The following is an 18,304-nucleotide window of genomic DNA, read 5'->3' on the forward strand; positions in this document are numbered from 1 at the left end:
TTTAGCTGAACTGAATCTGTAATGATGTTTGTAATGATTATGCTGAACTGAATCTGTAATGATTATGTGATCTCTGATCCTGAAACATTGTCATAGAGCTGCTGTAATAATGATTAAGCTAAATGGATAACATAACAACTTTGCCTAATCTGATGTTGAACAGATACATCAGAGGTGTTCTGTAAGGTCTGGTTGAACTTTTTCTGTGGCAGTTGGTTTGACTGATGTATTAAATTGAAAATTTAGTTGGTGTTGATTTTGTAACTACTGCTGTACAGGTTAGGTTGGTTGACGTGCTTAAAAATCCAACAATCACCAACAGAAATGTAGATAAATGATGATGAAATTCTTTTCATCTCTACTTGTTAGAAGTGAACATTAGCTATCCCATTACTTGTAGACTTAGACCTACCCATTAGCTATCCCATTACTTGTAGACTTAGACCTACCCATTAGCTATCCCATTACTTGTAGACTTAGACCTACCCATTAGCTATCCCATTACTTGTAGACTTAGACCTACCCATTAGCTATCCCATTACTTGTAGACTCAGATGTACAATTAACCCATTACTTGTAGACTTGAGCTAATACTTTCCATTTCAAGCCAGTTCTGTTTCATTTGTTTGTCTTTCAGAAATGAAAGAGGAGCTTGAGGAATTAATGTCAGAAATAAAAAAGAATGCCAACAAAGTCAGAGCCAAATTAAAAGGTAACATTTATTTGTTTGTGGTAACTATTTACACTGAAATTGTTGTCTCCAAATGTGAACAAAAAAATTGTGTTATTAAATTTCTTAGTTCTGAATTTGTATAAATTTTTTTTTAAAGTGTGTCTCCATACAGAGGGTAGTCATACATGGTAATTAGCTTTATTATTTTTTTCTAAGCTGCCATTATTGGCAGGCTTTGAGCAGACACTAGTATTACATTGCAAAAGAAATTAGGAAACACTCTACAAAAAGAAACTTTTTTTCCCTTCAAGAAATGTAACTGCATAATTGTGTGCTTTGCATACTTTGTTTAGTTGTAAACCTCCTTGAAAAACCCAGACTTTGGTTTGGTTAATACCTTGTTTTTTTTTTCCCATTTCCCATTCTTGAATCAAGTCAGAACTTTGCACAATTATTCATTGAACCTGACAAGAAGATTAACAATTAGTTAATTAATTGTTGGTGATTAAGTATTTTGTTTGATATTAAAATAAGGGAAATAAATGCTATTTTATGACAGATGTGGATATATATATATATATATATATATATATATATATATATATATATATATATATATATATATATATATATATATATATATATAAAAATATATGGATTTAGTGCTCTTGTTGTGTTTTGATAATTTTTTCGCCCATGTCCCATTCTTAGATCCAGTTGAAATTTTGCATAAATATTCATAGTTGATAACAATACACGAATCAATCCAAAAATTAACCATTAGCTAATCATATAGCAGAAAGGAAGCTAAACCATGTAATTGTAATTTTCAGATAAATTGCAGTAGTTAGCTGCTCTTTCCCTTAGATAAGCTTTGTTTTTAAAAAGTAATATTTTTTTCTATTGCTTGTTTTATATATAAGTTTAAGTTTTTAATTGCATTGCAATGTTGTCCATTAAACTAAATGAAGACTGCTTTCTAGATCTCATTTTTAAACAGCTGTTCATTAAATGTGGTCATTTTGTTATCAACGTGTAGCAGGGGTTCTCAACCTGTGGGCCTCGACACCTTGGGGGTCGAATGACGATTTGCCAGGGGTCGCCTATGAACATTGAAAATGTGGATTTCTCTGGCACTTATGCTACATCATGCTTTTTTTTTTTTAAATAGTCACATAAGTATGCAACATAAAAATGGTGAATAAGAAATAGAATAGTAAATAGTGAACTGTTTTATAATCTTAGGAAACGTACAGTTACTTAGTTTTATGATTTTTTACGGTTGGGGTCGCCGAATTGTGGAGAATTGTAAAAAGGGGTCGTCGACCTAAAAAGGTTGAGAACCGCTGAGGTATATATAGTAAATACAAAATGAAGCCATGTGGCTAAATATTAAATTATTCAAAAAATTTTTTTTAAAAATCCTAAATTTAAGTATGTCATAACCAAAAAAAACAACAACAAAAGCGCCCTTTCAGATCTTGTGATCCATAAGGCAGAGGAATAAAGGTCATCTATCTCTATGGCTGACAGTTAACAAGGGGGTTGATGGGGCCAGCACAATGACCAACAGCCCCAACTAATGTCAGGTACCCATTAGAGCTGGTTGGACTTGGTCTTCACTGAGTTTGGAACTTGAGAGACCCCCCTCGTTTCAGAAGCCAAGCATTTTAATGCTCAATGACCTCGCCCCATCTTAACAAGACCTAAACAAATAGTACTGAAGTCAAACAACACTATTTTACACAAATATCTTAACATGTGTGCATTGGCTTTATTTTACTCTAAGATTTTATTAGCATTTCAATGTAATATGGATAGCTTTTAACTTGACAATATTTTCGTTTCACTATTATATAAATTGCACTTTTTTGTTACAAAAAAATTCAGGTGATATCATTTAATAACTTTACTAATAATACCTATATTCTACACCTTTTACCATTATCTATCCGTTAGTCTGTTGGAACATTGATTTTTTTTCTGTCTTTTGCCTTAGATAGAAGTATCAGGGCCTGTCCATTCTTTTATGTTGTCTTCCCATCACTTTCTCTGTCAGACCTCTTCTTCTTTTTTCTGAAGGAAAGTCTTTGCGAGTCCTGAAGACCTATATGGCCATAGACTAGTGTCAGTAGTTTCAAATATCTCGGAGCTATCTCTCTGTGGCATTTTACGTCTCGCGAGACGATCTTTTCCCTTTGCAACTTCTTGTGTGACTAAAGAGGCCAATCCTTGATACACAGCTGCGATCACAGGTTGGGCATATAAAATCACCAGGCGCCATTGCATTTTCACCCTTCTTTCTGCTTCTGTTGTGTGTGACATCTGCAATCTGTGACCCTTCCTTTATGCTCTCTCTCCATGTGGATCTGTCCAGTGCCACCTCTTCCCAGTTGCCAGTGTCGATTTTGAAGAGCTTCATGTCGCGTTTGCATACATCCGTATAACGTAAAAGTGGGCTATATGCTACACAGATCATTCTAATTTCTTAATAAATTCCTTAGTTGAAATTGTTGTGATTGTTCACGATACTCTAGGTGATTTATGCCGGACTTAACATGCAAATCTGGACCGTGCCTCTTTTCCCAAAGTATGGACACATGTAAGTGTTTCTTTGGGTGGTTGTGCAGTTTCCATCATATTCTGTAAACTGTAAACAATCCAAACGATAGAACTGAATAAATGGTTTGAGTGCTGACACTAATCGCTAAAAGCCAGGGGAATCTGGGAGAACATGAGGCGTGCTGACAGTGTTTCCCCAAGGAGCTCCAGGCCTGAACAGGCTTTTATATAGTCTGAAAGCACATTGCATGATGGTCTACTTTCCTGTTCATATTTCACACTGTTTAGGCCAAACTTGGACTCACGGTCTCCACTCTGCGTGAAGAAAGAGTAAACCATGTCCGTGTCGTATATTCTTTTCGACTACCCCAGACTAGCTGACTACCCCAGACTAGCTGACTACCCCAGACTAGCTGATCTCCATCTCGACAGGTTTGACATACGTGTATTACGAACAACAGCAGGGCTTCCGTCCAGGGCTTTTGCAAGAGAGAGAGAGAGAGTTTGAGCCTCTCTAGCCATCACTCAGATGGAGTTTGATAATGATATTGACGATATGATGATGAATACTCACAACCTACAAGTTTAACTTAATGTGCTCACCACACAAACTACTAGACTAGCTAGTTAATACGAGCTGCTAGCTAGATCATCAATGCTAGATCAGAGATCATTTGAATTTTGTTGGCATCATTTTATGTTTAGATTATAATGTGTAGGTTTGGAATGTCTATTTGTTGATAAGGAATACAAAATCATCTCTGTGTAGCTGTTATTATGCTCTCGTCTCCCTTGTTAGTAGTTTTGAGTTTAATCGCTTGAATCTTCGTTCACATTTTGATGTTGAAGATCCTGTTTACGTTCTTGAATACAAGAGAAACAATGACAAGAAGACGGTTAGGTTTTGGACTAGGCAATAGAACTAGGTCAAGGAAGTCACGTTGAAAGATCACTGGAGCCAACTATAGAATACAAACTACCGTGCACTACGAGCAAAAGAAAAAATATTAAATGCTTTTTTTTTTTTTTTTCAAATACAATACCAAACCACTTCCGCGTTCTGCACATGGATACACCTGCACATGTATACACCGAAGTCTCCATGAATGAAAATCAGTCGCCATTGTCTGAATGTCATCTTTATCACTTTGTTTGTATTATGGAATTATTTCTTTGTTCAATGGAGACCATTCGGTGTCTGTTCAGCTTTCTGACCGAGTAGCCCTAGCCCTCTCTGTTTTAGTCTCTATACATTTGAACATGACCCAATTTCCAGTCCTGATAAATGTCAAGTCTGTTCAGTCAGTAAGTAACCGTGTAGAGTAGACTCTCACAATTGTGCATTGACTCTTACTTCCAGTTTTAAGTACATACACTGTTTGCATCATACAAAAAACTAGTAGGCTACTGTGCTGAAATACCGGTACACGTTTAGCACAGCTTGTTCGTGGGTGGGGAGCTAAATTGTTTTGGTAAAAATAATGCCTCCAGTCAGGGCCGGCCTTGGGTAATTGGAAGCCCTGGGTAACATGAACTACGAAAAAAAAAAATCACGCAATTTATTAAAAACAATCAATATAACATGGACACGTTCTTTATTGCTAATTGAAGACAACCATAAGCTGAGATGTTTCCAATCGAAGCCGATATGCTGACTCTCTCCTCTGCGTCGCTTGAACATCTCCCGTGTTTGTGACTTCTTCCTGCAAATTAGCCGATTCGTTGACTACTTTTTTCTAAAGCCATCCGCTTGTCGTTTGCCTTTTGGTGTACCAGGCTTAAAATAACGTTTCACCAAAATATACTATAACATTGGTATTCTTACAAGTCAATCTTAGCTTTCTTTAATAAACCTTTAGTCAGGGTACAAACTTAGAGCTAATCTAGCAGACAGAGAGCAATAGAGCTTTATTATGTTTGATGAATTTCATCCCAAGTTGCGCTGTTTTTTATTTTTTCCAAATATTTTTTTATTTTTATGCGAGACCCCCCACCAAGCTGCTGCCTAATTTTGCCTGTGCCTAAGGCCGGCCCTACTCCAGTCAGTAATTCCTGGTCTATAAGAAAACCAAAAAAAAAAGGGTTTAAGTTTAGTTTGCTGGCTCGATGAGAGTATGCTGTAATGTGTTGTCAACACAATCTCCTGATGCCTTTGTTGACTGTTGATAATACCCCCCAGCTCGTTGTTAGCGTTAATTAGCGGAGGCGTTCTGTTGTGTTAACAGCTTACGCGGTCTGGCCATCCATCTCCCTGTTCAAGTATGTTGCAATCTGAGTGTCAATCGTTCTATTTGGGGTGCTCGCCAACACATGGGGGATCGTTATTCCTTGTAGTTCTGAACTGTCTGTTATTGTCTTGGACTTGACTCAGATAGGGCATGAACGGTGAAGTCTTGCTGGTTATCTTTGGCTGGGTTTTTAACAACAACATTTGTTGTGTGATTTTTTCCCCCCATTGGTGTAACAAATCATTTCAAAGGTCAATTCTGTTTGAATGGCACCGTGATTGTAAGAATGAGTTAGAGCGTGTTACTTGATCAAGTCCAATAACTCTTTACAAAGCAAATACGGTTAAACAACCAAGTTGTGCTTTTTAATACCATTTCACCATTTGCCGTATTTCCCATATCAGGTTACGAAGACTTGATTGAAATACGAGTATAATCTGTCGTGAGAATAATACCTTACAGAGCGGTTCTCAACCTTTTAGGCTTGGCGACCCTTTTTTACCCTCCCCCACTCCGCCGCGACCCCCCCACCCCACCGCACACACACACAGCAATAGATGAGTAGACAATAACAATCCATTTTTTTTCCATGGTCTTATGCGACACCCGGCAAATCGTCCATCGACCCCTAAAGGGGTCGCGACCCACAGGTTGAGAACCCCTGCCTTACAGGATAACGAATGCTAGCAAGCCTTGAGTGATACTATGGTAACCAGAGCTCGGTATTTCTTTCAAGATCTGTATTTTTTACAATCTCTTTTAGAACTGCCAATATAAATATAGTATTGGTTTTGTTCAAATTGAGGCTGCGCTGAATGCGACATATTTTGTTTTGTTTCTTCAAATAAAGCTTCTTAATTCGCGTATCTTTGAAATAGACTGGAACGCTTTTGAATGATCAGCTTTATAATAGTGCCACTAGGTCCTAGTATAACAAACGTTTTTTTTTTTTTGGGTACCCGTTAAAGTGTTTGGAAAGTTGTTTTTTTTAATAGTTTTTTTTAGTTTTGTTTTATTCTGTTTGTACAGTGTCACCATGAAGTTTAGCCACTGGAATGTATTTTATGCTTTGGTCACACAATTGTTTTCAAGTCCAATGGTTCCATTTGAGAAGCTTGGGGAGAGTATTTGACTGAGATTTTGACAAATTGTTCACGAACTAATTCCCCCCCCCCCCAACTCCCATTTCAGAAATGTTCATGTCACATTTCTTTGTGCTATCATCAAAAGTAAAGCCATTTGTTCCCCCCCCCCCCCCCAGTGTTGTCGCGATAGTTTGTTTCCTTGATAAAGTTTGATAAATATCACTGCCTGGTTAGTAGTACGTTCTCCACCAGTACATAACCTGCCCCCTAAATAGAATGTATCAAGTCTTCCTTCAGTTGTATATGAATAGAAAGAAACACTAGATCTACTGGTGAACCTTACATAACCTGCCCCCTAAATAGAATGTATCAAGTCTTCCTTCAGTTGTATATGAATAGAAAGAGACACTAGATCTACTGGTGAACCTTACATAACCTGCCCTCTAAATAGAATGTAGCAAGTCTTCCTTCAGTTGTGTGATTAGAAAGAAACACTAGATCTACTGGTGAACCTTACATAACCTGCCCTCTAAATAGAATGTAGCAAGTCTTCCTTCAGTTGTGTGATTAGAAAGAAACACTAGATCTACTGGTGAACCTTACATAACCTGCCCTCTAAATAGAATGTAGCAAGTCTTCCTTCAGTTGTGTGAATAGAAAGAAACACTAGATCTACTGGTGAACCTTACATAACCGGCCCTCTAAATAGAATGTAGCAAGTCTTCCTTCAGTTGTGTGAATAGAAAGAAACACTAGATCTACTGGTGAACCTTACATAACCTGCCCTCTAAATAGAATGTAGCAAGTCTTCCTTCAGTTGTGTGAATAGAAAGAAACACTAGATATACTGGTGAACCTTACATAACCTGCCCTCTAAATAGAATGTATCAAGTCTTCCTTCAGTTGTGTGAATAGAAAGAAACACTAGATCTACTGGTGAACCTTACATAACCTGCCCTCTAAATAGAATGTATCAAGTCTTCCTTCAGTTGTGTGAATAGAAAGAAACACTAGATCTACTGGTGAACCTTACATAACCTGCCCTCTAAATAGAATGTATCAAGTCTTCCTTCAGTTGTGTGAATAGAAAAAAACACTAGATCTACTGGTGAACCTTACATAACCTGCCCTCTAAATAGAATGTAGCAAGTCTTCCTTCAGTTGTGTGAATAGAAAGAAACACTAGATCTACTGGTGAACCTTACATAACCTGCCCTCTAAATAGAATGTAGCAAGTCTTCCTTCAGTTGTGTGAATAGAAAGAAACACTAGATCTACTGGTGAACCTTACATAACCTGCCCTCTAAATAGAATGTATCAAGTCTTCCTTCAGTTGTGTGAATAGAAAGAAACACTAGATCTACTGGTGAACCTTGGGCGTGTCAACAGCGCCATTGTTGGATCCAGTTCTTGACTTCCCTTTATATTGTGTGCTAGTTGTCAGTACTCAATATTGTGAATGTAATTCAGTAGTCATTGTAGCTATGGTATTAGTCACTACATGATATTGGATTTATTTTTGTTGGTGGTCACATCGAAATGTCTAAAACGTGTGTGTGTAAACCCACTTGAGCATTGTGAAGTCTACAGGTTGTGAGTGTAGCACCTGAGCATTGTGAAGTCTACAGGTTGTGAGTGTAGCACCTGAGCATTGTGAAGTCTACAGGTTGTGAATGTAGCACATAAGCATTGTGAATCTACAGGTTGTGAGTGTAGCACCTGAGCATTGTGAAGTCTACACGTTGTGAGTGTAGCACCTAAGCATTGTGAAGTCTACAGGTTGTGAGTGTAGCACAGTGTTTCTCAAACTGTGTGCCGCGGCACACTAGTGTGCCGCCGAAGATTTGCTGGTGTGCCGCGAGAGTTTTCAGAACGCCACAAGTGCAGCGTTACACAGGTCTGCCTACTATTAAATGTTTATTTTACGTTGCGATGACATCCCCACTTGCAATGATCAGTAATAGAAGTGGATTGCTCCATATTGACGGAAAGGGCTGTTAGATATTCAGATTATGGAATTGTCCACTATATATACATTATTATAATGACTAAAATGTTGGCCGCCATAGCAGACGCACAGCAGTTCTTGAATTGGTAACGATAATAATAAGCGATGTGTTTCATGTAAATTGGTTAGGTGTATGCTAATAATAACAAATTATCAATAAGCGTTATTCATTGTTATCCATGGAGAAATACGTTAGCAAGAATGAGACTGCGAAAGCGTTAAATGAAAAGCAAGGAACCAAACGAAGGTACAAAGAAGATTGTATCGGATATGATTTCATATCTTCGGGAACTGAAGAATCTCCATTGCCATTCTGTCTGATCTGCAATGCAACTCTGTCGAATGAGGCGCTTGTTCCAAGCAAATTGAAGAGACACTTGGGAACAAAACATCCAGCTGTAAAAGCACAACTAAAGGAATACATGGAAAACATCAGAGCTCAACAAAATAAACAAGCTAAGAAACATACGAACTACCTAAAGCTGCCAGAAAAGGGATTGATTGCAAGTTAAAAGGTTGCTCAGTTATTAGCAAAACGCAAGAAAGCACACACCACAGAGGCTGAATCAGAAGCTCTTTGCCGAAAGATTTGATGTCTGTTCTGGATCAAGTGATTGAAGTTGTAAACTTCATAAAATCTCGCATCCCGACTTTTCTCAAAGCTTTGTGAAGCAATGGATTCAGACTACAAATGTCTCCTGTATCACACCAACGTTCGTTGGCTCTCCAGGGGAAAACTGTTAAAGCGTGTCGTCTAACTTAAGGCTGAGCTGATTTCATTCTTGGAGGCTGAAAAAAAAAAAAGACTTCGGATTTTCTATTCATGACGAGATCTGGTGGGTTAAGGTGACATTTCTCTCTGATTTATTTGACAAATTAAATTAATTGAATTTAAGTCTTCAATGACCATCGGAAACCATCATCACTGCATCCTCAAAACTGAAAGTCATTTGGTGAAAAATTGTCTTTGTGGCAAAGTAAGATCGCGAAAGGCGTCCTTCTCCTACTTACAATAAATGCGCTTGAAATAAAGAAATCACCCCCGAAATTCTGCACACTTTGACACACCTGCAGTCGGCATTATAGCATTACTTCCCAACAGTTGGAAGTAATGAGGATGGATGGATCAGCTATCTATTTGGAAATAATGAAGCTACAAATCTGACAACTGAAGAAGTAGAGCAGCTAATTGATTTAAAAAACGATGCAGTTCTTAAGTCAAGTTATTCCGAGAAAAGCCTGGATGTGTTTTGGATTTCAATCAACAAGTTATATCCTGCGATCAGTTTAAAAGCAATCAAAATAATTCTTCCATTTGCAACTTCATGATTGTGTCAGTTTGGATTTCAGTACTGATTGAAATCAAGTCTAAGAAAAGAGAGACTTCTTACAATAGACGATGAAATGTGAGTTTGTTTGTTGACTTTGGAGCCTCGATTAGATCGCATTAGCTCTCGAAAACAGGCACACCCTTCACATTAAATGTAATACTTAAAAACAGGTAAAATCTGTTGTTCTTTTTATTATAAAACAACTATTGCTCTTCGTGGTGTGCCGCGAAATTTTTGTAGTTTTTTTACTGTGCCGCCAGACAAAAAAGTTTGAGAAACACTGGTGTAGCACCTAAACATTGTGAAGTCTACAGGTTGTGAGTGTAGCACCTGAGCATTGTGAAGTCTACAGATTGTGAGTGTAGCACCTGAGCATTGTGAAGTCTACAGGTTGTGAGTGTAGCACCTGAGCATTGTGAAGTCTACACGTTGCGAGTGTAGCACCTGAGCTTTGTGAAGTCTACAGGTTGTGAGTGTAGCACCTGAGCATTGTGAAGTCTACAGGTTGTGAGTGTAGCACCTAAGCATTGTGAAGTCTACAGGTTGTGAGTGTAGCACCTGAGCATTGTGAAGTCTACACGTTGTGAGTGTAGCACCTGAGCATTGTGAAGTCTACACGTTGTGAGTGTAGCACCTGAGCTTTGTGAAGTCTACAGGTTGTGAGTGTAGCACCTGAGCATTGTGAAGTCTACAGGTTGTGAGTGTAGCTCCTAAGCATTGTGAAGTCTACAGGTTGTGAGTGTAGCACCTGAGCATTGTGAAGTCTACACGTTGTGAGTGTAGCACCTGAGCATTGTGAAGTCTACACGTTGTGAGTGTAGCACTTTCATTTTCCCCTTTGAATAAAGTTCCAAATTTTCGCATACAATTTTCTGTGATCCTTAGAATGTTTTCGTGACTAAAAGGTCACACGGTATCTTGAAGGCACTTATAAAGTGAACAAAAGTCGAGGACTCAGGCCATAGTTGATTGAAACAGGCTTGCATTGAAAGAGATGAGATGCACTAAGGGAACTAGCACTGGGAACAGTCTCCACTAGATTGAAGTCTTACATTTGATTAAAACTCAATCCAAAAAGTCAGCAGTCGCTTGTCAACTCTGCAGTAGAGAAAAATAGCGTTTTAGAAAGAGGTATACAGTCCATTAGCCCCGCCCACTTGACCTATATGAAAGAGCCATTTCTAAGCGTTGATCGTATCTGGAAATCAATGTTCTCCATTGCGTGACGCTCATTCACTTTTTATTGACACAAATCGTTCACTTGGTCTTCCTGCAAACGTATTAAGACTGCGGTCAGTTGCCACATTTGTGCTGACCTGAGCTTTTGATAATCCGATTAATTTGATAGGGAAGGACAAGAACACCAAACAGCATGCTGTAGTTGATCTAGGGGGCACTGCCTCTTACTTAGCACTCTTCAAACTCATTGGAAAGCTTACAATTACTTGCAACGTAGCAGTACTGTATGTTGTTGTTTTATTTTTTTAGAGGTTCTCTCTCTCTCTCTCTCCTTATATCTTTCTCTGTCATTCTGTCTCTTTATCCTCTTCTTTCTATCACTCTCTCTGCATCTCTCACTTTCCCCCTTCTCTTTCTATCTCTCCCCGTCTCTTTTTTATCTGTCTCTCCTCTCTTTCTGTCACTCTGTCTCTCTTTCTCTCCCTCCTCATCAAGGAATATAACATCATGCATCATACGGTCCTTAGTGGTGTCACATGTCGGCCGAGTGTATAAACAATAATACAAACTAAAATAAAATGGATTCAAAAGGAAAACAAAACTGAAATGGAAGGACCGTGGAAACCTGATCGCATGTAGATCTTGGTGTATAGGGATGGAGAACAATGCAACTCATTAGAACATTAAACAGACGTCAAGATGTTGAACTAACATTTGGTCGAGACTCGCTTTCCAAAAAAATGATCACATATAAGCTTATTAAAATGTTGCCTTACACACACACACATGGCACTAGATTCAGAAAAACACTGGAAAGAAAAAGAAGAATCTATACAAACATTTGTAGCTAGTTTGTAGCGAAACAATCAATAACAAAATCGACACTTTACTGAATGGAACATCCCAATGAAAACCAATCATTTAGTCTAAACTCGATTAGCTTTGTGTTAAAAATGTATCCAGAGTTTAATTAACACACAATGTTGGCCGTAATGCCCATGTGGCGATGACAGCTTGAAAATGAACTGTTGTTTAATAGTTGATTACACTGTTGTCTAAGTCTGCGTTCTTATCTTCCAGTGATAGAACAGAACATAGAACAAGAAGAGCATACAAACAAGTCTTCGGCTGATCTTAGGATACGCAAAACTCAGGTAACTCCTACAGTCATCTTAGTACACACCTCCAGCAGATAACTCCTACAGTCATCTTAGTACACACCTCCAGCAGGTAACTCCTTCAGTCATCTTAGTACACACCTCCAGCAGGTAACTCCTACAGTCATCTTAGTACACACCTCCAGCAGGTATTTCCTACAGTCATCTTAGTACACACCTCCAGCAGGTAACTCCTTCAGTCATCTTAGTACACACCTCCAGCAGGTAACTCCTACAGTCACCTTAGTACACACCTACAGCAGGTAACTCCTACAGTCACCTTAGTACACACCTCCAGCAGGTAACTCCTCCAGCCACCTTAGTACACACCTCCAGCAGGTAACTCCTCCAGCCATCTTAGTACACACCTCCAGCAGGTAACTCCTCCAGCCACCTTAGTACACACCTCCAGCAGGTAACTCCTCCAGCCATCTTAGTACATCTCTCCAGCTAGGTACTTGTTGGAAGGAGCAGTCCAATCCGAGCCTTAAACGATACTAACATCCGCTAGAATATCATCTAAAGCCTCTAGAATAGCTTTTCTTAAACTGTGGGGTGTGCCTCATCCTGAAGCAGGGGAGAGGGGTTGGCTTGCCTACGAGGGGTAGCGATGGCGATTTTTTTTGCAGAGCTTGTATCAACTCTCTCAGTCTGGTACAGATCCAATTTTAAATACGTTATTTTTTCCCCACTTCCCATTCTCGGATCAAGTTGAAACTTCGCACAATTATTTTATTGTTCGTAACATGTATCAATTAAAACAAAAACATTAACCAATAAATTAATGAAATAGTGATAATTAATTAATTTTTTCTACGTTGAAAAGGAAAATAGATTTTGCAGCACTGTGAGATATAGCTGTAAATGTGGAATTATTCCCCTTGATGTTTTTAAAAATAAATATATTTTCATCGATAGAAAATCTGTGGTATTTGCAGTGCAGTTATAAACCCACATGTGAGTTATAATCAATTGAAATCGACATTATTACCGATAGCAAAGACAAACAGACACAAACACTCTTTTGCTCCCCTGGCAATCAAATCATTAAATAGAAACAATTTGATATAAACTTTTCACATGTAAATTATGAGTGAGTCTGGTGTGAATGTACATGTTGTTGTTTTTTTCTAGTTACAATGTTTTGTTTGGTGTGATGCACAAATTATAGGACAAATTTCCTTTCGGACAATAAAGATTATTATTTAAAAAAAATAGAGTGAAGTCGTTTCATTTTCTAAGTGAGACATTTCATAATTTTATTTTTAGAGAGAGGCGCCTGAAACAAAATGGTCTTTCGAAGAATTCTATTAAGTCTTGACCAATGGGAGTCTCCCCAGTCTTTCTAACATCCAGTCTTGACCAATGCGAGTCTCCCCAGTCTTTCTAACATCAAGTCTTGACCAATGCGAGTCTCCCCAGTCTTTCTAACATCCAGTCTTGACCAATGCGAGTCTCCCCAGTCTTTCTAACATCAAGTCTTGACCAATGGGAGTCTCCCCAGTCTTTCTAGCATCAAGTCTTTCTTGCAAACTCCAGAGTGACGTACCAGCGTTCTGTTGGCTTGGAGAAAAAAAAAAGGAGGGCGCCTTGCTGAACATAAGAATCAAGCCCTTTACATGCTCTGGTGCCTCGAATGTCTCACACTCCAATGATCGTCTTACCCGTCTGTAATTCAACTTTGACCTTTGCTCTTCTTACTAGGAGAAATAATGCAATAATGCGTTGTAGATGCCAGAGGCGAGAACAAAGTGTCAGCATGCAGGAAAACGCTTGGCGACCTCGCTAAGAAGGTTTCAGCGCTCCCTCAGACCCCCTAACTCGGTAAAGGGGCTTGAACTTTTGATTTTTTTGTGGAAGAAGCGTCACCAAAGTTTGAGAAACACTGGACTCTCCAGACAACTGTTAGCATTCGGTTTCCAAAATGAGAGGAAGTTGTTCCCCCCTCCCTTGGCTAGATTTTCTTTGAGCTTCTTCTCAACGTCTTGCAAGAACTTGGCTGGTGATTGTTTTTGTATTGCCCACATAACTTGATACCAGAGTTAGATCTGTGTGTCTTAACCGGCAACTCTTCATTTTGATCTCCACACTATGCCAGCATTTTCTAACTAGCTGACTTAAAAAAACAACAAAAGATAGATTTATCCGAGGTACTGTAGTGGAGGTTTATCTGAGGTACTGTAGTGGCCACAAAGACCAGATTTTTTTTTACTACATAAGTCATAGAAACTATTGAACTCTAGATGCAGAGCTGAGGTTAATTCTACTTGTTACGTGCACATCATGAATCCAGTGTATGGATTGGACATTTGGAAAGTTATTACGGGATGTTTTTATGATAAAAGGATCAGAGTCGGGGATGTTTTTGTTGCTGGCCACACACGCGCTGATTTCCCTTGATCAATAGAGTGTGTCTGTGTTCACTTCTACGGCCTCGTGTGGAGGGAAACAGATGGCAGTGACATCATCCTGTAACCTTCTGACATCTATTGTGGGAGGGAGGCTTGGAACGTGTGAAAAAACATCGTTGTTACGATGGGATTGTGTGGCGAATACGTCCTGGTAGTTCCCAAGTTAATTCTGATGACCCGGTGTCCAATGTATACAAACACAGTAGATGAAAAAAAATGCTGTCTGAAATGATTCGTTTTCAAGAAATGTCATCTCTGAACTGCCATTCGATATCCTCTGGAGATCTCATTTATTATTAAGTATAGAATTTTCAACCGGGGAAAAAAAAGTATAATTACGGCTTAAGATTGGTTGATCTTTTCTTGATAGATCTAAGTATAGGTTGATGAATTGGTTGAAGGTCTATCACAAATACCCCTGGAATCAGACCCATTTTTTTACGTACTGGTCTAATTAGCATAGATTTGGAAATTATTATAGGATTATGCAATTCAAAAGCAATTTGAAAATCCGATTTCATGATATTTTGATGCTTGCAAAGTTTATAAGTGCAACGGCTAGTTATATCTTTCTCAGAACAACACTTAATAAGCAGTGTTTCATGTTAGTTATATCGGCTATAGCGTTCTTCCAGTGGCCATGAATTAGAAATAAGTTACTGTAGCCTTTTAAAGCCAAAGGCTCTTTCGACAGTCGACCAAAAACTTCTTCCAGAGGCCGTGAATGAGAATTCGTTGGACATTCATCAATGAAAATTAATGACATGATCATTTCATCACACCCCTTGTGGCAGGCTCACACTGGACAATCCGTTCATTGAATACTTATGAATATTAATTGTGTGATACTCTTAGTAATAATAACAATAATAACAACGACAGCTGGCCAAGCAGTGCAGTCACGTCGGCGACACTTTCACGTCTATTTTGAATGTGGTTGTTGATGCGAGTAGAAGTGATAGCTTCCTAGATCTAGATTTGTGCTGAAAATATTGAAACCTGCCTCTTTAACTTGTATTGCTGACCTTGAACAGGCACTGACACTGTTTTTGAAACAATAAATTTAAATGTTTTTGACTTCATGTGCAAGTTGCATGCTCTGTGTGGAGCTGAACTCATTTTCACACCAAATAGAATGTCCCTAGTATTTGGCTATCACTAGTTAAGAGAATGTTTTCACTGACGATCTGTACATACTGTTATCTGAAACGAAAACAACGCCCTTTTAATAGTAGGCCTACTTTCTGCAAAGCATAGCGCTGAGAAACGTATCAAGCTAAAGTGTTTGTGTTTTAACATCCTGCGTATTGTGTACTAAATATGTGCTGGGAAAGTGGATAACTTGTTGTCTCTCTTCCTGTCTCCATCGACCCGCCCCCCTCCCCCCCCCCCACCAGCAAACCCCACTTTCATATAGCCGACATAGTTGAAGCTAGGAGGAGACCAAATTGTAACTCAGTCTGTCTGTGGGAGGCGACCCTGAAAACTTCTTTATCAAGAGTGTGATCTGCCTCTAGGCCTAACTAGAGTACTGAAATGATTTTGGGTACAAGTCTTAGTAAATGTCCTGATCACTCGGCTTATTTCATCTGCCGCTTGGGCTGTCTTTTTACAGCTAGATCAGTGATGCCTAAATCTACTGCCCCTCTGCCCACGGTGCACAATGAAGCCTCATTGGACTCTGCCATTTTTTTTTAATTCATTTAAATGTATTTATTTATTTAGGTCATGCGGCTCGAGATACATGTATGACCACCTCCGGCCGAAAAAAAACAACGTTGTGCCCCAGTGGTGTAGATCTCTCTTTTAAAGCGTGTTCTCACTATAGGCTGCTCGTTCACAGTGGATCTAATCTTACGTAGATAGGAATGAACCAGGAAGAGTTATACGCACATTGCAGCCGAGTTGTCGTTCTTGGAGTGTCAGACCAGCTGAGCGGGTTACCTAACGTTGACCTTCACGCCGGTCTTCTGGATTGACACATGCCCTAAACACGCGCACACAGCATCACATAGTGGTGATCTCATCAAGGTCTCGGCTGTCGCTGAAATAGACTTCTCTTGACAAATCTGTATTCAACTCTACCTATGTACTACACACAAACGTTGTCGGACACTAGACTAGTCTGATATCTTTCAAACTTAGGGTTGGGGCTCAGAGTTAGAGTATCTACAACATACTCTGAAGGGGGTGGGTTACTGTTATTGACGGTCGTTAACTTGTAGCACCAAGCTGCTGGTAGACAACTAAACCGATGTAGGCGTATTATAGTTTCACTTGTAAAACTTGAAATAATTTGAATAACTTCTTTGTGAAATACTGAATACAACTTTAATTTATTACAGTAGAGAGATAAATTTAACTTGAGTTGAAATATATGTAGTAGACTCAATTAAGAATATAAAATGGTATTTTGAACAAGATGTGACTCACTTCAGGAGACGTCTTTACACTCTGGCATCCTGGACTCTTCCGGCGTACCCTAAGACAGCTGACGGCCGCTTATCTTGCATCATTCACACTGCATAGCCACTAACCAATCGTTAACTTCGTCTCACCGTCACCATAGAAACATACACACACTCTCTCTACATAACAGTTACCCTAGTTGGTGAGTGTTTGACTAAACGTGGAATTCTAAGCCTGGCTTATGTTCCATTTCCCTGCAACACCAGAGACGAGGCGATCATCAAATACCCTCGATTACGCAATGAAGAAACCATTTTAAGATTGAGGTGAATAGGACAAAGCAAACACTCGAATTACCGTCTCTCTCTCTTGTCGCACGGTGTCTGGTTCGTTGACTTGCTCACCGCAACTACTTTGTCACCGTCTCGAAATCTTTCAATTAGAAACAGTAGCGGCGTTGGTGTGGGAGGGACCAGCACCCGTGGGCGCGATGCGTGTGTGTGTATCGGATACGTAAGAATAAAATAGAGGGTGTGGGGGGGGGGAATTCCCACGCATTTTTTTTTTATCAGCGTGCGCGCGCTATTGTTGACGAGAGATCGCGTGTAAGCGTGCCAGCTTTGTTTGCGTCATCTTGGTTTGAAATGACAATGTGTAAGGCTGGACACTTGATCGTAGAGTAATGAGAGAGAGTCTTAACATTTATGTAGACTAATTGAAGATCTAGTACGACTACTTTGTAAAAACACCATCTCGGTGTCCTGTTACTTTTTACCATTACAGAGAGAGGTTGAAAGTCAACTGTTACAAACTGAGAGTGTTTGTTTGTTTTGTTTGGTTCTTGGATGAGTAAAGAAAAAAGAAAACAACTTGACTATGTTTCTTGTCCACATTTGAAATGAATGTGTATTTCATGTATTTGATAATTTCAAATGTCCTATTTAGTGGTCCTAGTTAGCGAAAGCTGCTTTTTATTTTTTATGTTGTCTGTCTGTTACTCTCTCACCATCAGAAGTCAGAAAGTGTTGTTGAGAATCTGATTTCATCAAGTTCAATGCAGGCCTACTTTCTTTTGATATAGACAATTTTTTTTTTTGCCAAGTTATGAAGATAAATAATTGAGTTTCTTTTTAAACACCTTATGTTAAAGGTTATTGGGACAGGGAAGTTCAATCCACTGTTTTTTTGTGTAGCTAATGGGCTTACAAAGTTATCTTCCTTTTTTTTTTTCAAGAAAGACATCTGATCCATTTAGAAATGA

General features: G+C 39.0%; 1 protein-coding gene across 3 annotated transcripts in view; it reads left to right on the top strand.

Annotated features, from left to right (window-relative positions):
* Positions 1-18,304, top strand: part of LOC106068201 (syntaxin) — a 44,116-nt gene that overhangs the window by 5,500 nt on the left and 20,312 nt on the right. For all 3 annotated transcript variants that reach the window (XR_008773909.1, XM_056005526.1, XM_056005525.1), the window contains exons 4-5: positions 638-712; positions 12,147-12,220. Coding sequence is in view for 2 of the 3 variants with exons in the window: in XM_056005526.1 (XP_055861501.1) it covers positions 638-712; positions 12,147-12,220 (149 nt within the window). In the remaining variant the exon portion in view is untranslated. The remainder of the gene's footprint in view (positions 1-637; positions 713-12,146; positions 12,221-18,304) is intronic.

Source organism: Biomphalaria glabrata, chromosome 12 (assembly GCF_947242115.1).
Source record: "Biomphalaria glabrata chromosome 12, xgBioGlab47.1, whole genome shotgun sequence".
NCBI classification, from domain to species: domain Eukaryota; kingdom Metazoa; phylum Mollusca; class Gastropoda; family Planorbidae; genus Biomphalaria; species Biomphalaria glabrata.